This window comes from Sinocyclocheilus grahami, unplaced genomic scaffold (assembly GCF_001515645.1).
Source record: "Sinocyclocheilus grahami isolate Dianchi unplaced genomic scaffold, SAMN03320097.WGS_v1.1 scaffold57.1, whole genome shotgun sequence".
Taxonomy (NCBI): Eukaryota; Metazoa; Chordata; class Actinopteri; order Cypriniformes; family Cyprinidae; genus Sinocyclocheilus; species Sinocyclocheilus grahami.
Genome location: NW_015505236.1, coordinates 1,941,463 through 1,964,499, shown reverse-complemented (window position 1 = coordinate 1,964,499; position 23,037 = coordinate 1,941,463). Strand labels below are relative to the sequence as shown.

At 39.1% G+C, this 23,037-nt stretch overlaps 1 protein-coding gene across 1 annotated transcript in view; it reads left to right on the top strand.

Annotated features, from left to right (window-relative positions):
- The window catches only part of LOC107584185 (transformation/transcription domain-associated protein), an 83,370-nt gene extending 62,336 nt beyond the window's left edge, over positions 1-21,034 (top strand). Inside the window, exons 52-60 of the mRNA XM_016270690.1 lie at positions 4,034-4,124; positions 4,504-4,703; positions 5,522-5,783; positions 13,829-14,054; positions 15,066-15,283; positions 16,785-16,969; positions 17,212-17,415; positions 19,461-19,655; positions 19,754-21,034. Coding sequence (XP_016126176.1) covers positions 4,034-4,124; positions 4,504-4,703; positions 5,522-5,783; positions 13,829-14,054; positions 15,066-15,283; positions 16,785-16,969; positions 17,212-17,415; positions 19,461-19,655; positions 19,754-20,038 — 1,866 coding nt within the window. The 3' untranslated portion in view covers positions 20,039-21,034. The remainder of the gene's footprint in view (positions 1-4,033; positions 4,125-4,503; positions 4,704-5,521; positions 5,784-13,828; positions 14,055-15,065; positions 15,284-16,784; positions 16,970-17,211; positions 17,416-19,460; positions 19,656-19,753) is intronic.
- The last annotated feature ends 2,003 nt before the right edge of the window (positions 21,035-23,037 follow it).

Here is a 23,037-nt window from a genome sequence, read left to right as displayed (position 1 = left end):
ATTTATATATGCAAAGCAAATTTATATATTTTATTTATTGGGTTAATATCAAACACTCTCCAACTGTGAGAACAGAACCGCCAATTAAACAAGAGACTAATTTGCCCTCCTTGATGGAGTATTATTTCCAAGCCATTTAAAAAGCTCCTGAACTTCAAAGAGAAAACAGCTGCTCCAGGGGCCCAAAGAGAGAGGGAGAAAAAAGGAGACGGAGAGAGAGTTCTGTGTACTTAACCCACGTTAAAAGACGGCGAAATTCCCCTCTTATTCACTGACTTGTTCCAAACGGGTTTTGCATGCAGCTCAACCACCTCTTTTCTCACGTATACTTGCCAGACCAGCGACTTCTAATCTCTCCATTTCAGCACTGACGCACCCGTGCAGTGGAAATGCTTCACTTTGCGATTAAGTACACTTGAGTCCCTGATAAGCACCCAAAGAAATAGATATGTTTGCACACCATAATCTCAATTAATGGAGTTGTCAAGGCTGTTTTAGGGATGACAAGACTCCTTGTTGAAGGATCTTTTGGGTCTGATCTAAGGCAGCGATGACGAGTAAAAGGTAGACGTTTTGTAAAACTCATGATTTCTCCAGCGGATGGAGCACCTTTATCTCAGGCTCTGAATTATTTAGCTGTGCTCCAGTTGGTGGGATGTTTTAAAAACGTTTGGTGAAATATTGATGAAGGTGAGCTGTGGGGTGCCTTGAGATGAAACCGAGGCGAGAAAAACTCTTAACACCTTTATGCACACACACACACCCATCACATGCATGCGCACACACCCTAAAATATGATGAGACTTCTCTCCAATTTTAGGGATGATCTGTCCCCCGTTGCCTCGTTCATTTTTAATGCGATACTTAACAAGCTCTTAACAGAAGGTCTTGGCCATGGCTGCTTTTCATGTAAAAGCCCATCTGGACTCCGAGGTGTCTCTTTACACCTAAAGGCCAGCCTGCTTTCTGCCGTCTGTTTGACGAAGATCGTGTTTCCACTCTAATGGACTGCTTGAGCTAGGTGCTGTGAGACCTGAGAGGGGCTGCGGGCGGTTTGAGAAGGAGTGCTGTCTGCCTCCTCCATATTGGTCTTCATCCCCCCACACACTGATGCGGACAACATTCACACCACGGATATCGCAGTGCCAGGGGAGAAAGAGGAGAGGAACAAGTTGATAAGCATGTTTTTGGGACTATTACATAACAATAAGAGGATCTAAAGATTTGGTTATGAGTCAGACTTCGTTGTCTGTTAGATTTAAACTATAAAGACTGGGGGCATTTTTCTTCAAAAGCTGTGAAATAGGCCTCACAAATTGGTTCTTTGACTGCAGCTTAAATAAGCGGTATGCAATATCTGCAGCATTAAATTGAAAAGCAAAAATAAGTGCTGTTTTTAAACAGGTTATCAGCTAGTTCAAACACATAGTACTGCCCAAAATTCATGCCATTTGTTAAAGGAATAGTTCACCCAAAAATGAAACTTCTGTCATCATTTACTCACGCTCATGTCATACACTCACCTGTTCATATTAAGCGATCAAATGTCTTCAGACAATTTGGAGTAAACTGCTATGGATTCGTTTTATGATCTCTTTATTAACTTTTTGATGCATCAAAGTGGTAGTTGTGTAGACTGTCTGTGGAGGATGAGTAAATAAATAATAGTATTAAATAAAATGTATATATTATAGGACTGCACACTTAATCATATTTTAATTGTGATTATAATTTCTGCTTCTCATGATTTATTAAGCATAATCATCTGCAATATTTTTCCATTTGTTATTTATCCTGAATTTTTTATTTTTTTATTTGGCATTTGCGTTATACAGTGGGGCAAAAAAGTATTTAGTCAGCCACCAATTGTGCAAGTTCTCCCACTTAAAAAGATGAGAGAGGCCTGTAATTTTCATCATAGGTATACCTCAACTATGAGAGACAAAATGAGAAAAAAAATCCAGAAAATCACATTGTAGGATTTTTAAAGAATCAATTGGTAAATTCCTCGGTAAAATAAGTATTTGGTCACCTACAAACAAGCAAGATTTCTGGCTCTCACAGACCTGTAACTTCTTCTTTAAGAGGCTCCTCTGTCCTCCACTCGTTACCTGTATTAATGGCATCTGTTTGAACTTGTTATCAGTATAAAAGACACCTGTCCACAACCTCAAACAGTCACACTCCAAACTCCACCATGGCCAAAACTGTGGGAGCAATTATTAGAACCAGAAACAAAATTGTAAACCTGCACCAGGCTGGGAAGACTGAATCTACAATAGGTAAGCAGCTTGGTGTGAAAAAATCAACTATGGATATTTTTTTTCTCATTTTGTCTCTCATAGTTGAGGTATACCTATGATGAAAATTACAGGCCTCTCTCATCTTTTTAAGTGGGAGAACTTGCACAATTGGTGGCTGACTAAATACTTTTTTTCCCCACTGTATAGGATTGGTAAGAAGCCTCTAGAGGCTTTCGTGGTTTCAAAATTTTGTACATTTAAAAGTTAAATTCTTCTATCTAATGCACTTTGAGATTTCAAAATGAAGAGCTCCAACCCATGTTCTTAACTAAGAAAACTTAAGTCAGAAAAAAATAATTGACTTGTATCTGAATTTTAAAGGGGACTCAACCCTCTTTTTAATTGTGGTATACTGTCTCCATCTAAATTACATTCACACTGGTGTTTTAGGAAGCCAAACAAATTAGAATATAATAACAACAATTTTATATTATTGTTATTCCTATGGCAGTAATATCCATATTATTGTAAAACAATTGCACTGTAAAATAAATGAAAATGATTATTTTATAGGTATATTATTTTTGCGTTACACTACATTGGGGAAATTACAATACTTCTTTCCTAATTTCTACACTTGAAAGAAATATTTAGAATTTGGACTGCAGCAACTTTACTCATTTAAACCGCTAGCTGTCAGCAATTCATACTGCACTTTTAAGATTTTATTTTGACGGAAACCACAGTAGAGCGTTTATTTTGAAGAAAAACTCCAGCTTCAGTAAAAACAGGCTTACAAAAACACGTCTCACTACAAATCTAGTGAAATGCTGCAATCATCTGCCGTGAAAATAAAGCATAAACTGGTGGGCGTTGCGTTCCCAAATGTGCGCTAAACTCCCAGCACATACAATAAATGAGTTCACAGCATTCACTGTGAACTGAGCCCTTCTGAGGCTCCATGCTTCACTTTGAAACGCGCAAAAAAAAAACATAATTGATGAAGGGATTAAGCCATATTGTGCTTTTGGTTTTATTTCATTTGACAGATGGAAGCTGCACAATGCACAACTTTAAAGACCTTTAAAAACTACACTTTTTGCCCAGAAGACCTATCGTTTTAATACTAAAACTAAATTTTAATATATAAATATGAAATAATGTATAAAAATGTTATGTATATGTACAGTTAAAATGTACAGAATTTGCAATTTATTAGGTTCCCTCACTTGATTCCAATTGGCATACAAATGCAATTAATTATTTTAAGTAATTAATTTACTGCATTATCAAAAATAGCCATTTGCTGCATGGTTATGTAACATTTTGGGTTTTGTATTCTGGCAAAAATGTGTCATATATCAATATACTGTTACTGTGCTGTTACTTGTAATCATACAAGCTTTACTGTACTGTTAATTAAAAAAGACATTTGTCCATAGTGCCAACGTATCAGTGCCGTTTTGATAAATACACGAGTTTATGGGCTACATCATTAAACAGCCTGAACCTTCTCTTTGTGATGCTGTTCAAGGACACAGCACTTCTCTGAAAGGGAGAAAGTGTACACTAGGGCTTGACAAGCTTTTAGCGAGTGTCATATTGAGCCATGGTTTTAATCTGCCCTTGATGTTTGTCCATCTCATTGCTTTCCCCATACGGTTTCATTTTCAAAAGCCTGCACTATCACAGAGAAGTTTCAAAACATGTCAGCACTACGTTTCTTTCTCTCGCTCTGACCCAAACCCACAGGGACGATCTGAAATGTAATCTGCGACTGTTTCTCTTAGGTGGGACGTGTCTACCCTCAAGCGGTGTACTTTCCGATCCGAACCCTGTACCTGACGCTGAAAATCGAGCAGAGGGAGCGCTACAAGAGCGGTATGACTGGAGTTTTTTCACACAAAGTCCTACAATAGTCATCATTTTCCTTCATGTGCTGTCATTTCTGTTTCCCCCGGTTTCATTTTCAAAAGCCTGCACTATCACAGAGAAGTTTCAAAACATGTCAGCACTACGTTTCTTTCTCTCGCTCTGACCCAAACCCACAGGGACGATCTGAAATGTAATCTGCGACTGTTTCTCTTAGGTGGGACGTGTCTACCCTCAAGCGGTGTACTTTCCGATCCGAACCCTGTACCTGACGCTGAAAATCGAGCAGAGGGAGCGTTACAAGAGCGGTATGACTGGAGTTTTTTCACACAAAGTCCTACAAGAGTCATCATTTTCCTTCATGTGCTGTCATTTCTGTTTCCCCCAGATTCTGGCCAGCAGCAGCCCAGTTCGGCGGCTGCCCAGACCCACTCAGCGTCCGACCCGGGTCCCATCCGTGCCACTGCTCCCATGTGGCGCTGCAGCCGGATCATGCACATGCAGCGTGAGCTCCACCCCACCCTGCTCTCCTCTCTGGAGGGCATCGTGGACCAGATGGTCTGGTTCAGAGAGAACTGGCATGAGGAGGTGAGCGGTTTCATGTGTTAAAGCGAGTGTTTTTGTATTCCAGAAGCGAGTGGCTACCTCTTAAAGCACATCAGCCCTTAGCGCAAGTTAAACATGACATGAATGCGTTTTCTGTCCAGTTTGCTTACGTTCTTTAGTCTAACACTGCATGCTCTCGTACACGTAGCTGTTTTCAGAGGGCCAGCTGAGCAGATGAAAGCTGACAGAGGGGAACGATTGGGGCTCAGTGAGGCTGAAAAGTGGTTTTGCAGCGCAGGTGGACATTGGCGCTCCAGTGCTAATCGGGCTTTGGCGAGGGGCTCGCCGTGATTGATGGGTGAGGGGAGTGTAGACCAAACGTGGGGAGATTGGATTGCCGTGACAGGGCTGATGCGGTGATGCATCGAGACTGGACAGGGACGCAAGAGCCCCGTTCCTGTGGGACACTCGGGACGGGAAAGGGCGAGGAAAGAAAGTTTAGCAAGGAGAACTGGAGGATGAAAGAAATTGGCATTGAGAGAGCTCAGTGAAGTAAAACGTTGGTTTAATTTTCCAGACATTGATGAAGTGTAGTCCCAGTCTAAATTAGTCTGTTAATGGCGATCTTCTTCTCTTGAAGTCTAAGCTTAATCTCTGCAGCAGAGACCGGTAGAGGCGGGCTTTTACAGATCTCTCTGGTGAACATCTTTGCCTCTGAAGGATTTTTAGTATTATCAAAATGGCAAATTGGATTGAATATGTGGGAATGGTGTTATCCTTCATGGTAAATTGATAAAGACTCGTTAACCATTCATCCTCGTCTCTTGGTTTCTCATTTTTCCCCTCATTTCCTTCCACAGGTCCTGCGGCAGCTCCAGCAAGGGCTGGCAAAATGCTACTCGGTGGCATTCGAAAAGAGCGGAGCTGTGTCTGATGCTAAAATCACTCCACATACGCTCAACTTTGTAAAAAAGCTGGTCAGCACGTTCGGCGTGGGCCTGGAGAATGTCTCTAATGTGTCCACTATGTTCTCAAGCGCTGCCTCAGAGTCCCTGGCCCGGCGAGCTCAAGCCACCGCTCAAGATCCTGTGTTCCAGAAGATGAAGGGCCAGTTCACCACAGGTCAGAATATTCACAATTTCTGTGCAAATTGTTCTACATGGAAAATATGTCTTTCAGTTAAATTATATTTTTCCAGCTGTAGTTTATTGAAATGCAGCTTTCTCCACATCTGAAGCTAACATAATAAGCTAACATTATCATACTGTGTGTTCCAACAGAAATAACAGGGAAATAATTTTTTTTATAAAAAAGTGGAAATTTCAATAGTCAATATCAATCAATTATTAAAATATTTCTATAGAATTATTTTTAGAATGAGTGTTCATGCTTTGTTTTCATTTTATTTTAGCTTGTGCTTCTTTTAATTTGAATATTTCTATATAGCTTTGTTTATTTTTTTGTTTTTAGTTTTTTTTAGCAAATTAACTTGAACTTATTCAATTCTTTGTCATGGCAACAAGTTTTTTTTGTTTTTGCAGAATATAGCAGAAAATTATTTTTTATTTATTTTAGTTTAATAACATTAGTCAATATACATTTTTCTTATCATTCTGATATCTATGAAATTATTTTTAAAAAATTATTATCCTATGAAAAATCATGGAATTAATTGGTTAAATTATGGGAATCCTCATCATAGCGGGATTTTCATGGTCCAATCAAATCTCAATCTCAAAATTAAACCCTACATTTGTTATTTTACTCTGAAATGTCACATTTATACAGGGCTTAAGGTTCTCCGGCACCGTGCCGGATCTCCGGCATGTGGCGTTTGGCTGCGGGAAAAAAAGATAGTCGTCATACATTTAAAAACACTTGTTGATATCATGTTCGAGTTCATGAGTTCGACTACCAATGTATGAGAGGAACACAGCTTTCACTCTCAACCAAACTAACATTACTAGCCATTACTAGTTTTTGCTCTTATAAACACGAGACGCGCATAATCGTATTCAATTGCAGAGTCACAGCTTATGAATGAATGAGAAGCCTGGGTCTCGAGCGCAACACATTAAAAAAAGCTGTGAGGCGCAACAGTCAAAGATTTCCATCTAGCGTCATATTTACATAGAAAAGCTATTTAAAAAGCAGCGGAGCTTTGTAAACAGCTCAGAGTAATCATGTCATCTCCATAAGAACGATATGATTGCCAGAATGCGTTTACCTGTATTTTTGAAAAGGTACTAAACTCTTCCTCTGCATATGCGGTGAGTTTGGGTAGCTTAACATTCATCTGGGAAAACATACTTGATTTGTAATGCAAGTCATTTAAACCTATGCCAACACAGGGGAATACATCAACATATTTCTAAATATGCACTTTATTGTATATCGCGATTTCAAAATAAGTTTCTGACTTTGGATGTGGCCAAATATTAAAATGAAATGGATTTAAACATCGTTGAATCAGTTCATGAGTTCGACTACCAATGTATGAGAGGAAAACAGCTTCCCCTCTCAACCAAACTAACATTACTAGCCATTACTAGTTTTTGCTCTTATAAACACGAGACGCGCATAATCGTATTCAATTGCAGAGTCACAGCTTATGAATGAATGAGAAGCCTGGGTCTCGAGCGCAACACATTAAAAAAAGCTGTGAGGCGCAACAGTCAAAGATTTCCATCTAGCGTCATATTTACATAGAAAAGCTATTTAAAAAGCAGCGGAGCTTTGTAAACAGCTCAGAGTAATCATGTCATCTCCATAAGAACGATATGATTGCCAGAATGCGTTTACCTGTATTTTTGAAAAGGTACTAAACTCTTCCTCTGCATATGCGGTGAGTTTGGGTAGCTTAACATTCATCTGGGAAAACATACTTGATTTGTAATGCAAGTCAAGACTATTAAACCTATGCCAACACAGGGGAATACATCAACATATTTCTAAATATGCACTTTATTGTATATCGCGATTTCAAAATAAGTTTCTGACTTTAGATGTGGCCAAATATTAAAATGAAATGGATTTAAACATCGTTGAATCACATGAAACATCACCAGGCCGTTAGCGCCCTCTGCAGGTATTTGTTATAATATAGGCATATTACATTATGTATTTAACAGTGTTGTTCAATAAAACCATGTACTTGGCTTTGATACTTTATTTGAGGCCAATTATTATTGCCTCATTTAGGGCTGGACAATAATTCAATATCAATATGTATCGCGATATAATTTTTTTCAATAACGGTGATATGATTTTTAAACACATTTCCGATATTTCGATATACATTACCAGTGTTTCCCAGTGTTTTATTTGTGGTGTTTGACGTTGAATAAACATGAGCACTGCACGTTTCAAAATCATAACACGGCGCGGTAGTTTTATATGAATGTATCTCTGAAGGGAACCGAAGGGAACAGAAAAGTTTCGATGGCGTGAGTCTGAGATGTTTATTTGACAGTGATTTCACATTTCTTGTTTGTATGAAGGCTAAATACAAATAAAAGGTGAACATTCATTTATTTGTGCTGGGTTTTTTTTCTCCCCAAAGTATTATATGGTTTTATATGAGGTGTCAAGACTTGTCAAATTCATTTTTCATAAGTTTGTATGCACAGACATCTGTTGTGGCAGTTTTTACGAGGCTTTTTTAAAATAAGTGTTCATATCGATATCGGAATTATATCGTATCGACCGAAATTAATAAATATATCGTGATATAAATTTAGGCCATATCGTCCAGCCCTAGCCTCATTGTTACTTTATATATAAATATAGTCATATTAAAATATAGTTTTTCCACTTAGTTCTATTTATATTACTAAAAAACATTAGATTACTCACATGTCAAAATAATCAGTAGATTACTTGATTAGCAAAATAATCATTAGTTAAGCCCTAGATTAGTTAAAACATTTCAAAATACAACTGCATTGTTTTACTTTTTGTGATTTTTAAAGACAAATATTTTGTCATTTGAAAATTTCTTAAAGTATTAAAACATTGTCTCGAGCTAAGTGTATTGTCACACCCCTAGAGTCTATGAGTGTGATAAAGCTAAATTTTCCAAGTGTATGACATTTTCTTCATGTCACTGAAGAAAGAGGTCACTTTCATTTTTCAGGTCAATCATATATTAATGAAAAACAAATCAGTTTAAATAAGGAAAGCGATATCTTTGGCATAGTATCCTTTCAAATGTTAAAGTTGCCACAGTCATTGCATTCTTTGCATGTGCTGCACTTTATTTGTACCATTTTGTTTTATTAGTTTGTTTATTAGAATTTGAAAGATAATAACAATATTGATTGATAAGTGAGATCTGATTTTAGTCCTTGAAAACCAAAAAAGTAGTGCAAGTCCTTGAAAGTCCTGGAATTTTATTTAGCAATATCTGTACGAACCCTGTTTAAGTTACCAGTTCTTGGACCATTTTAATGTTTTTGTTGTTGTACTGAACTGTAGTTTTCTGTAGTAAACTGTCTTTGTATATTTCCTATTTTATATTAATTTCCTAGTATTTAATTTACCATTATTTCTTTTGAACAAAATAATTTCAGAAATGTCATGTTTTAGATTGTAGGTCATCTTGTACCCTGTCAAGGACAAAGCTAACCAGCTAAACTTAATATCAAAAGCATCCTAAATGTTACATGTGTTTGCACCATATTGTAGTGAGTAAACTTTCTTGGTATTGCTGTTTCAAATATCCCACCATAATCTGTAGTCTGAGCCTGTCAAGGGCTAATGGCAACAGCAGATACCGTTACTAGTTAGTTTCAAGGAAAATCATTCAAATAATTGTCAAATAATAATCAAATAATTTTTTGCCAAATAACTCTGTGTATGTGTCTGCCCCTGCAACCCCCAACCCCCGGAAAAAAGTTCAGGATTTTTTTTTTGCTTTAACCCCTGTGATTATAAAAGTTTAGTTAATTGCGAATGCTCTTTCCTGTTGTCTTCAAATGTAGTTTAATTTTATTTAACACAAAAGCACAGATAAAATAATTCAAGTGAACTGAGAATGAGCTGTCACACATGGACTTCTCTCAGAAGTGTCGACAGAAGTCTAACTTGCAGGCAGCGCACTTGTAGGATCACATCCCCTGTGCACAATTACACATGCTCTCACTCTCATCTCTGTTCTGCATAACCACTTCTGCTCAGAGTTAACCACAGGCCTCTCCACCAGACCGACTCAGAGAATTATTGGCTCTGTGAACCATGTGATTAGATTTAATGGGAAGATGACTATGGGCAGAACCATGTGTGCGTATATCAAGGTGCTGTTGACTGTAAAGAAATTACACAGCTTTAGGTAAACATGTTTACCAAAAAACACTACACATGCCTATTATGTGTAGATTGGTTTAAAAAAAATTTGGGGGCAAAATGTTTTGTATTTAATTTTTTCTTTTTATTATTATTATTATTAGTTTAATCAGGTAAAGGGGAAAGTGTGTAATTTCCGTTACTTCTGGTACCAGGTGAAATTGCAAACATATTTGTGCCCAAATGCTCCACCTGTCTTCCTGCATTCCAAACCATTTTCCCAGTGTTTCCAAGTTGTTTGGCACATTTCTATGTATGTACCTTTAAATCATAGTCGGCTTTTTTTTCCTTTTTTTTTTAAAGAAGGGAACCTCATGCTGTATTTTTTTTTTCTGTGACTTTACCTTTAAATCCCAAATGTCCTTCACTCCCAAGATGTTTGTTTAAATCTCTCTGAGTCGGGGAGAACTTGGCACGGCTCTTTCCTAAGGCTAGTTTTGTACACATTGCCTGACAATAACCTTCCAGTACCCCCGGTGTAGACCTGGCTCTCAGAAAGCAGAGCATGTGTGAGTCGAGGCGTATGTTAAAACAAACTCCCCCTCAGCTGTCCTCTGCTCAGGAGAGCAGAATGTTTATACTTCCCTTCCCTGTCCACCTACAGTCTCTACACCTCAGTAAACTTTGAATCCTGGAGCTAGTGCTCTCGTTTGCTTCATATGAAGCTCTATCCGGAGGCCTGTGTGTGTGTTCATGGCCTTAGAGGACTGTTAATGTTGTAAGTGTGTAAAACAGATGTTGTGGTGCCAGCTGTCTCTGGGCAGTGAGGCGTGGCCATCGCGCCCTGAACCTTCTCTGCCCGTCTGAAATAGTGTGCTACTGGGAATGAGTTTTGGAGGGGAACCAGCAAAGCGCAAAGCCTGCTTCGTTCCCTGTATCCTTCTTTCCCCTTCCTTAGGGGTTTCTCCTCCCAAGCTCTCCATTCCAACGCACATGTCCAAAAAACACATACTCCAGCACCATTTGTCAAGAATCCTTTAATTCAATCACAATCAAGCCATGAGCAAATGTTATTGTTTATCAAATGTGACCTTCCCAAAAAAAAAGAATGCTCTCTAAAGGTTATTTGACCATATTAAGATTAATTTAAAGGTACAATATGTATATTTTCGCCACTAGAGGTTTTTCAAAACTGTAACAAAGGCGAAGCTTGATGACGCTATGAAGGAGGATGTTCATGGATGAGGTAATGAATTAATTTTTTATTACCTGTGTACCTTCTACGGTTATTCAAACAGTGAATAAATTATACAGAGGAAGCAAGCAAAGAACATTTACATTGACAAATAACATTATGACTGACTTCAGTCTAGCACGAGTTTAAGCACTCTCAAAAAACTCTCCTTATAATCAGTGAAGCTGTCTATACACGGTTTGATGAATGAATCTCTTACATCATACATACATCTGCACTTTGTTGCTTATGATGAGAGAATTCGCGTGAGAGCTGAATTCAGTCAGCAAAGTGCGTGCAGTGAACAAAAAACTCATCTGAACGCCTCTGATTGGCCATTGCATTCATAAGCTGAACAGACTCGTGTGTGTGATTGATTATAATGCGCAACACTGTAAAAACGCGTAAAAAAAAATAATGGAGCAACATTGAGCAGATCTAAGTTTAATGCTGCGGTCAACACATTTCATTTTCATTTCACTGTACAGCAGCATTTTTGTCCAAGTGTTGCCATAGTTTCTACTGGAAACTGAGTATAGTGCGGATATTATGTCATTGATCAGCAACAATGACCAGGGACGAGCCATTATTTATTTACAAATCCTTGGGAACTTTTGGGATAACGTAAGTACACAACTGCATGTAATATATCACACTATGCAAGTAGTCCCATCCACGAGATGGGATTCAAACTCGGGATGCCCACAGCGCTACATGTCAGCGCGCTGCCCACAGGGCTATCGGAGCCGACATGGGACACCAACATTGACTCGATGTCTCATTCTATTTCCGATGTGCTTCCACATGTTTGCGCTACTTCCAACAACAGTACAAATGGATGTATGCATTCAGCTGTTGCAGCGCAACGTGATGCGACTGTGAAAGCTGAGACTTTATAATATGAGTAAAACAAACACAAAAAAAATTTTCGTAGCTGCATGAGTCTTTGCAATTTTTTATTCAAAACACTGAAGTCATAATTCCATTTCTACTTATTTTAATATTCTTTTAGGTATTTTATAAAAAAAAATAGTAACAGATAAATTTGCTTAAATTGTCTACATTTTTTGTTTGTGTGGAATATAGTACTGGGAAATAATACTAGTAATAGTACTGTGAGATAGTACTAGTTGTGTTAATATTTCTGAAACGTGTGTTTTAGCGGTGCAGGGTTATGCTGTTCTCAAGCGTTGCTGTCTGCATTGATCTAAAGCGAGAGCATGTCTGCGGGGCCGAGGCTGTTTCAGGGCTCCTGTTGTGCTGTACACTGTGTTCACTCAGGCATTTCAGTGATGGAATTTAAAGTAGAGAATTCACCGGAGACTGCTGCACAGCGAGCAGCGCGGGCAGACGGCCGATGGGGAGGGGGGGGGGGGGGTATTTTTAGTGCTTGGCCACCTCCACCGCCCAAGCATTATTAGGTGCAGAAAACTTCCGCCGTCGGTGTATCTCATTCACAGGTCAGAGAGCAGACACTTTGTTTTCCACAGCAGCGGGGAGCTCAAATCCCTCTACAGTTGAGCTGATCCTGGGTCAGTGAGAAAGCTGAAACTGAGCGCACCGTACTACCCATCCATATTTCGAACCCACAAAGGTGTTACATTTATCAGAGAAGAACCGTGCTGCCCAGGAGGCACCGTTATCTGAAAAAACCCTCGCTTCAGGGCACCGCCGCTACAGGGGATTGTCTGTTAATTTTTTTCTAAATTGATTACACCAAGTCGACCGCTGTGCGTAGCCGTGCTTTTCAAGTCAACTCTCTCTTTTTTTTTTAATGCTCACTGGTCATTAAACACCTAAACAGTCTTAAAGTCTTTCAGAGAGAGTCGGATTGGCTGAGATTACAGAGCGTGTCTGATTTTAGAAGACAACTTCTAATTCGGGGCCTGGAAATGGGTGGGAGCTGCGTTGCTCATGGCAGTTCACTGCTAATCAAAATGTCATACGGGACATTGACGATATTGTGAGTGTCATGCAAGCAGCGAGAGTTCCTTAAATGGCCTTTCATTATGTGTGGCGGCCACATCTCACTGGCTTTGACATGAGTGGCAGCTCATTGCAAGATGCTTTTGAATTAAAGCCTCTTCTGCCAAAGCCTTAATTATACGAAGAGATTTTTTTCTCAAGGGTGGTTTTCCTCTTAAATGTATGAAATTAAATGCCAAGCCGTTTCTGTATCTGCGGCATGTGGTATTATTAATGTAGCACAACAGAAGAATGAAAGTGGAGCAGCTTTTAGCCTATTTGATAAAGACGTTCTGGCCCGGAGGTTGTCTCTAAAATTGGGAACGTGGCTTGCATTCCGACCATACCTTTTGTGTCTGCTCTCTAACTTAATGCGCAATGTCATTTAGAAGTTGCATTGAGCAGTTAATCCTTTTTTCCCTCCTTATGAACCTTGATGTTATCAGCACCTTCACGTCGCAAGGGAGACCTGGGAGGAAGTGCACCACTTCTGTTTCCCTGATCCAAAGATAACGTCTCCTCTCTCAGTCTCTTTCACACTATCTCTCAGTTTTACGCCATGTCTACCTCTTTCACACATCCGGAGTCTTTTCCATTTGTTCTTTTGCAGTGTTGTTGTTTTTTTTTCTCAGCTACCTATCTGTTCTTCTGGTTTACCTTGCCCTGTCACTCTTTCCGTTCGCAGATTTTGACTTCAGCGTTCCCGGCTCCATGAAGCTTCACAATCTCATTTCAAAGCTGAAGAAGTGGATCAAGATTCTGGAAGCCAAGACGAAGCAAATGCCAAAGTTCTTCCTGATTGAGGAGAAATGCCGTTTCCTTAGCAACTTCTCGGCCCAGACTGCTGAAGTTGAGATTCCGGGAGAATTCCTCATGCCTAAGCCCACACACTATTACATCAAGATTGCCAGGTAACAATCGATACACACTAGGGATGGAGTTGCTCTGGTCGACTGATCATCTAGTGATCTAGTAATGGACTAGTCAATCTGTCTCACGGAAGGCATGAATAATTAAGTTTTGGTTATACTTGACACATTTTGCCGCTAAAATATCAAAACCTATTAAAAAATATTTAAAAAAATGAAGTCAGTCAAATTAATCTTCCCTACTAATCATCTAGTCAACCTTACTAATCATCTAGTCATTCAACAACTGACTAGTTGCTCCGTCTTAAGTAAGTCATGAATAATTAGTTTAGTTTTATTAGGGATGGAGTTGCTCTGGTCGACTGATCATCTAGTGATCTAGTAACGGACTAGTCAATCTGTTTCACGGAAGGCATGAATAATTAAGTTTTGGTTATACTTGACACATTTTGCCGCTAAAATATCAAAACCTATTAAAAAATATTTAAAAAAAATGAAGTCAGTCAAATTAATCTTCCCTACTAATCATCTAGTCAACCTTACTAATCATCTAGTCATTCAACAACTGACTAGTTGCTCCGTCTTAAGTAAGTCATGAATAATTAGTTTATTTTTATTAGTTTGATCTGACACATTTTCCCAAAATATAGCAAACTGTAAATCTAAAAAAAAAAAACTAGTCAGCCCCACTAATCATCTAGTTTACTGACAAGATACTGGATTATATTTTATTTCTATATGTATTTTTATTAAAAAAAAAAAATTTCAGGCAAAACCAAACCTACATTTTATTATTAAGGATTTCCTTTAAAACAAATTAGATGATTAGTCATTCAGGCAGCCCACAGCTCAATCTTAAATATGTAGCTTCATGTCCCTAACACATAAACTTGAACACGTAGGTCGTTTTTGATTTAACTTTTTTTTCCCCCTTTTTTTTTTCTCCCCTTGGAGCTCTAAGCTAGACTCCAGCTGAGACCTTAATTCATAGTGATTACTTCATCACTTACCCATCATTCTCTGCCTCACCGCCCTCTTACTCTACCTCCTAAGGTTCATGCCCAGGGTGGAGATTGTTCAAAAGCACAACACAGCTGCCCGACGTCTCTACATCCGCGGGCACAACGGCAAGATCTATCCGTACTTGGTGATGAATGACGCATGTCTGACAGAGTCCCGCAGAGAGGAGCGCGTGTTGCAACTCTTGCGGCTACTCAACCCCTGCCTGGAGAAGAGGAAAGAGACCACCAAGAGACACCTCTTTTTCACAGGTACTGCAGCAATCCCAGATCACACAGAAATGTTCATGCTCCCCTGAAATAGCACTGACTACATCTATTTATGTCAGTCTTTTGGACAAGACCTTCCATTTTCATGGCCAATAAATTTTTAAGTCTATTTCTAAAATAAGTAATGAACCCGCACACTGTCAATACTTGCTAATTCTTAAACTTTATTCATCACACGCAACGTTTCGGTCCACCGACCTTCATCAGGCAAATGTGCCGAAATGACCGAAACATTGCGTGTGATAAATAAAGTTTAAGAATTAGCAAGTATTGATAGTGTGCGGGTTCGTTACTTGGTTTTGATTCAACTGTTTGTTTGATTTTGTTCACATACACCTATCGTCGTTTCAGGTGTGCTGAGTTTACGTTGATTAAGCCTATTTCTAAAAAAAGTAAAATCATATTAAATTATTTGTAAAACATTATAAAGAATAAAATATAAATACATTGTGTGTGTGTATATATATATATATATATTCACAGGTACTGCAGCAATCCCAGATCACACAGAAATGTTCATGCTCCCCTGAAATAGCACTGACTACATCTATTTATGTCAGTCTTTTGGACAAGACCTTCCATTTTCATGGCCAATAAATTTTTAAGTATATATATAAAATTTAGAATAAAAAAATCTTTCCATTCTCTAGTTGTCTATTTTTAATTTTGGCATGCATGTGTACTGAGCTGCCCCATTTGAATGCTGTCCATTTGCTCTGAGTGTTGGATTCAATGGCCTAGTTGCTCTCAGACAGATTGGGGGAGATGGAGAATAGAGGAGAAGAAAAAGAGGCAAGATTGAGGTGAAAAGTAGTACCAGAAAATCTATGTAGTGGTAACAGAAGAAGAAGAAAGAGAGGGGACTGGAGCAGAATGAATAACAATGAGGTTGCTCTTCTCCCTGTGGAGACTGAGGGAGGAAGATCTAAATTGTCTTTCTTGTGATAGACACATTAAAGATGAAACCCTATCAGTTCAGAGGTCAAGGGTGCCACATTTTAGCTTTCTCTGAAACATTTTGTCTGTTCTCTTTTTTTTAATTTTTTTACTGCAAAGAAAAGAGGCTGATTTTATGCTGCAGTGCAATTAATAATCATTAAGTAACATTAGGGATGTTTGTGTACGTATTCTATTTTTATCATTCATTAATGCCTTTCACTGAAGTCATTTATTAGATGTGTGTGAGAGGCTCCCAGTGGTCGTGTGACATGCTTTTCTTTTTACTCCCTCACAGGTGTTTTTGGGGCCTCTCACAGCTGTTAATGTGTCTTGTTTAAAAATGACTATGTTAATAAAATGATTGTATAAACGGGGATAAAATGTTTAGAAGTATTTTAGGTGATGAGGTCGTATTTCAGGTTAACAGTCTTTTATCAAAGCCAAATAGATGCTTTTCAAAGAGAATTTTTGAATATCAGCTGAAATAGTCAGTGGGATTTGTGTAGAGTAAAGTACATCCTCTTTAAATCTGTTCTCTTCTCAGTCCCAAGGGTGGTGGCGGTGTCTCCTCAAATGCGGTTAGTGGAGGACAATCCATCGTCTCTGTCTCTGGTGGAAATCTACAAGCAGCGTTGTGCTAAGAAGGGCATTGAGCATGACAACCCTATTTCCCGCTATTATGACCGACTTGCGACTGTTCAGGCTAGAGGAACCCAAGCCAGCCATCAGGTATGCTGGGAATAATATGAGAAAGCTTTTCAAGAAAAAATTATTTATTTTTTTAAAAGTTTTTTTAAATATATACTCTTGTTATTTTTTTCTACATATTTATATTTATGTGTCATTTTTGCTTTTAATTTTGGGGGAAAATTAACTGGGCATTTACCCTAATATGCAGTAGAGTAAATTAACCATTAAAATAGCTTTTCTTTCATTTGAACTATAATATATATTTTTGTCCATGTTTTAAGGTCCTGCGAGACATTCTGAAGGAGGTCCAGGGCAACATGGTTCCTCGTAGCATGTTGAAGGAGTGGGCGCTACACACCTTCCCCAACGCCACAGACTACTGGACCTTCCGCAAAATGTTCACCATCCAGCTTGCTCTTATCGGCCTGGCTGAGTTCATGCTGCACCTGAACCGTCTCAACCCGGAGATGCTGCAGATCGCACAGGTACCTGAATGACTTGACGTCATGGAACTAATACTAGCCCTCTTTCATCAAATATACATGTATCCAAGTCCAAAGCAGTTTGTTGGGTTATCACACATTTCAGTTTTTGATGGCCACTCTCCAGCTGTCTTTATGATTCTTTGTCATCTAGTACAGTATCGGATGAGTGCAGGTCCATAGAGTCTTTTATTATAAATGATTGTCAAACGAGTAACTCGTCCTGTGATTCTAATCTGCAGTTTTCTGACAGGCAGAGGAATGGGCGGCTAAGTGGGTATAGTAAGCCCCCTTGCTGCCGGTTCCACTCTACAGATCTCATTAGGCACTAGGAGATTACCACGGCAGGCAGAGAGGACAAGCAGATATGTGCTGTCTTTGTCTCTCGCTCTCTCAATAACGCACTCACAAACCATCATGCATTTCCCTGGTGTATCACTTCCAGTCCGTTTGACTTCAGATATCGAGTTTGGTCCTGTGCAGGCTCTAAATATTGAGCTTGAATCCTGTTTTAACACTGTTATTGTGCTTGGAGGAGCTTAACAATATTTGAGTGACATTTCATCATTATTAAACTAATAAACATCTTGTAGACAACTACAGAATCTCTGATCTCGCCCAAAACACTAGAAATTAGGGGTGTAACAGTACACGTATTCGTACCAAAATGTTTTGGTACGCATGTACCAAGAGCACGAACAAATACAGCATTGTTTCAACTACTGCATGAGTGAAACTTCTTGGAAACTTCCAGTTTTATATATTGTTACTTTTGATTAGAAATAAAGTCTCATCTTTAAAATTGTCCAATTTTTTTTGAGGAAATTCAAACAAAAAATGCAGTTTTGACGCTCTTTGATGTGGCGTGACAGATCACTGTTTAAACTCCTCAAACGACACCTCAGAGCAATCAGTTCTTTACTACTAGTTTTAATGCGAAATAAACATAAATGAACATGTAATTGCTCAATCTGTGTTTCAACCATGGAAAGATGTCAAAACAGAATGTCACGTAGGGTTTCATTTACCTCAGGCCATCAGTGTCCACAGCTCGTTACTTTGCTAGAGAAATTAAGTCTAGAGAAGAGCATTTGGCGAAATATTAGACTATATACTCATATTTTACTTAACCTGTTAGTGATGTCTTAGTTATTTAATGTATGTTTAAAAAAACAGTTCTGAAACAAGTTATGACAGCCACTGTGTAAATGAATATATTTCAACAACAAATAGAAATTTTATAATTTAGAAGTTAATTTAAAACTGCATTGTGCAATTTTGCATACAAATTTATTTATGTTCAGTGTTGATTATTATGTTTAAAAATAAATAGTAATTAAATTTAAGTTCAGGATCTGTTGTTAATTGTAACCTATAGTAATGTAAAAGGGCTCCTTATAGTTTAGAGCATCAGCTGAGGTCGATTTTTTTATCCCTAAGAAAATTTTAATTATAATTGTATTTATTTCAAGAAAGAGCAATTTGTTCAGTAAACCACTGTTTAGCTATTTATTTTTAGTTTTTTTCACCATGCTGTACCGTGAAGTCAACCAAGGTACGTACCGAACCGTCATGTTTGTGTACCGTTACACCCCTACTGGAAATGGTAATCTTGAAAACATTAGTTATTTGAAATAATTCATTGGTAAAAAAAAAACGACGCTCTACAACAAGGGCATCAGAAGGCAAATGGAAGATTATATTTGTTCATATGCTGAAATGCTGACACAGACCACAGTGGGTGTAGGATCAATACATCCTCACATTTTTGTGGTCGGATGTCTACAACGCTATCCAGTTTTCCCAGAGTGCTATAGATTAGCTGTTGTCTGATGTTGGTCCCACTTGAGTCCCACATGAGCAAACAGGCTCCTTTCCCAAATTTGATTTTGCTTTGTTTCTCTGAATGGAAACTAACAACTTGGCGCCACATGATACTCCCTCTCTCAAAGTTTGATACGTCTGCATACTGTAGTTTCTGGATGACAAGGTCAGATTTTCAAAGTTGAATTAGTTAACACCATCCTGATGTGTTGTTCCCCCAACAGGACACTGGAAAACTCAATGTATCGTACTTCCGCTTTGATATTAATGATGCCACTGGTGATTTGGATGCCAACCGGCCTGTCCCGTTCAGGCTGACGCCCAACATCTCAGAGTTCCTGACCACAATCGGTGTATCTGGACCCCTCACGGCTTCTATGATAGCAGTAGCACGCTGCTTTGCTCAGCCTAACTTCAAGGTACGCTTTTTGAGGAATGAGAATAATGACAAATGAGACTGCACTTTCAGTCTCCAGGGCTCTTGACCCACTCTAAACCTGTGTATCCTCTCAATCAGGTCGATGGCATCTTGAAAGCTGTTCTTAGGGATGAGATCATCGCATGGCACAAGAAGACGCAGGAGGACACATCCATGCCTCTGTCCTCAGCTGGACAACCTGAGAACATGGACAGCCAACAGCTGGTGTCTCTGGTCCAGAAAGCTGTGACTGCCATCATGACCCGCCTCCACAACTTGGCCCAGTTCGAGGGTGGTGAGAGTAAAGTAAATACACTAGTGGCAGCTGCCAACAGCTTGGACAACCTGTGCCGCATGGACCCCGCCTGGCACCCTTGGTTGTAGACGGGCATGTATAGAAACAAACTCTGGCAGATCACTGAGAAATGCGATACTGTGAAAGTGAATGTCAGAGTTGATGAATTTGTCCCACGAGTTTAAAAAACAATGTGTTGAGTTAACAATCGGAAGGGGTTATATAATAATGCACAAACTGTAATTTAAAAAAGAACAGGATAATACTTAAGATCTTTAGTATTCACTGTTATTCACAGGTAAGAGATACATGCAGCAATTAAAATCAGCTTTGTTTGGTTGGAGAGGGACTATTGTTTAACTGATGAGCTTAGTAAGGTGCTTTTGTTGAGACTGTCGTGTTTGCTAAAGTGTGACGGTACAAGACAGCCTTTAAGAAAATACTGTTTCCGCAGCCTTTTTTTGGCTCCACACTGGAAGAGGGCGCAGCAGCTATCCCATGTTATGCAACTTCCATCAAACTCTCCTTTTACGCCTCCGCCATTCTCTCTGACTGACGGCAGCCTTTTAAATTTAGTAATCTAATTTACATGAATCAACACTCGGCAATGTTCAGCTTGCTGTTACGTGTCAGTATGTCATTATTTAAAGTTATATGTGGGCATATTTTTTTTTACCCTTGTACATCATGTAAAAATGACATTGCATCTCTTAATTGCTGTGTACTTTTCTACAGGTTTGTGCAGTTTAAAGCCGTCATGTGTTACTGTCAACCATAGATTTTTGTTTTTTGCAAAATACTCTGGAAAGGCAAAGACCTGTGAGCCTTAAGACAGGGGTAGCTCTATATTTAGCTCATTTTTAGTTAATCATAGCACATACAGTTGTTACAGCTCAGTTTTTCAACTTTGCCTTTTTAGGAGTGTCCCAAAGCATTTGTATCTCACTGATACACCTAAAAGCATTTTTGTATACATTCTCCTCTTTTGTAAAGGTACATAATATTGTGCCAACCTATGGATAGTTACCTCTGCAATGTAAATATGCATTTTGTTTTAATAAAATGCTCTTTTTCAAGAAACAAATTGTTTTCATAAAAATGGTAGCCCTGCATGGTTAAATGCGACGCGTCTCCTTGTGGGTGGTTGATTGAAGACCTCTTTCAGAAAGAATAACCTTGTCTCTTGCTGATTGTCTGAAGTACAAGAGAGGACCTGAGTGAGAGCATGCCGTGGAGCCGTTTGGGCAGGTCAGATCTCAGTCTGCTTTTCCTTCTTTATTACACCCCGTCAGTATATCTCACCAAGCGCCGTCTTCTCTGAGTTACACATGCTGTCAGCGCTGGCTTCAATCCCATAAACCATCGCTTCACCCTGTATGCTTGCACAGTGCAGGTACTTATCCTCCTTTCTCTGATCTCTCTCCAGCCTCTTTCTAACATCAGTCAGGGACCGTACGCTCCCACCTTTGTCCTCCTTTTGAGGTCCTTTGCTACCAAACAGTCCTGGGGGCTGATGTACAACTGCAATGTCTGAACATGAAAGAGCTGCGATATTTAACTCTGAATGTGAGAGATGTGTCAGGTTCTTGCTGTGGCTCGGAAGCCCCCGCCGCATTGCCCGTTGATGTCTAGACTGATAGCAGGAGGATGTGGGCAAACTGATTGATGGAAACCCTCAGGGAGAGCTGTGATTGGCAGACACATGGAGGACAAACAAACCACCTTTTCTTCTGCCAGCACATTGATGGAGTGAAGAAAATTTTCCTCGATGACCTCATCTATCTGTTAAAATTGAGTGATGTTCATGAATCAAAAATGAATATGGAGTAATATTATTTAAAGGGGTCATACGATGCTGCTAAAAAGAACATTATTTTGTGCATTTGGTGTAATGAAATGTTTATGCGGTTTAAGGTTAAAAAAACACATTATTTTCCACATATTTTACATTATTGTTTCTCCTCTATGCCCCACGTTTCTGAAACGCATCGATTTTTACAAAGCTCATCGGTCTGAAAAAGCAAGGTGTGCTGTGATTGGCCAGCTATCCAGTGCATTGTGATTGGCCGAATACCTCAAGCGTGTGACGGAAATGCTACGCCCCTACCATACTGTGATGATGCCCTGTCAGACCGGAGCGATGATTCAAAAACATTAAAACCCATTATAAACTAGGAGCACGGATCAGCTCCAGGCATGACGAAGCGGATATCGTCCTCTTTTGGAAGGACAAACAAAGTAGTTTCGCTTTCACAATGAAACACAGCGTCACACACTGTGGCCTAGAGTGAGCAGAGGCCGGGGGATAAAGTGAGGAACGGCCGGAGGGCTAGAGTGAGCAGAGGTGGCGGATTCGACAAAGGAGCATCCAGAGAGCTTGCGGCAACCACGTGATGACATCAGTCATCTGGACTCCGCTTCGTCCACGGTGAAAGCCGATCCGGCGATCCACAGCGCAAAGTTGTAGTATTTAATCAGCAACCAGCACGGATCAGCTCCAGGCATGACGAAGCAGATATCGTCCTCTTTTGGAAGACCAAACAAATTAGTTTCGCTTTCACAACGAAACACACAGTGCCTTCACGACATGGTGGCGGCAACAACAATACTACTGCGAGAATAAAAGTTATGCCTTTCTTTGCGTGAACATTTGGGCGGCATTATGCAAATCTTCCCACATCGTGACGTAGACATTGGGGGGCGTGTTAGAACGAGCCGTTTTAGGTAGGCGTGGCTGACTCTTAACTTTTATAAAGAATATCTCTTTGGATTTGAGACTTTAGTCTTTGCAACTTTACAGATCTTCTTTATGCACCAAGAGCTTGTAACACTCCAAAGAGAAAGGAAAAATTTAAATCGCATATGACCCCTTTAATAAAATTTTTCAGTTATTAACCTTAAAGGTGAAGTGTTTAGATGTTTTTTTTTTTTTTTAATTAAATTCAGTTGTTGATTAGATAAGAGACATGATGTGGTTTAAACTGACATCTCCAAGTAATTGGAGAAGTTCAGCATACATCAGAGAGAAGTTTGTTGTTTTACTGGAAAATTGAGTTATGATCATTTTAGTTAAAAAAAAAATTATAAT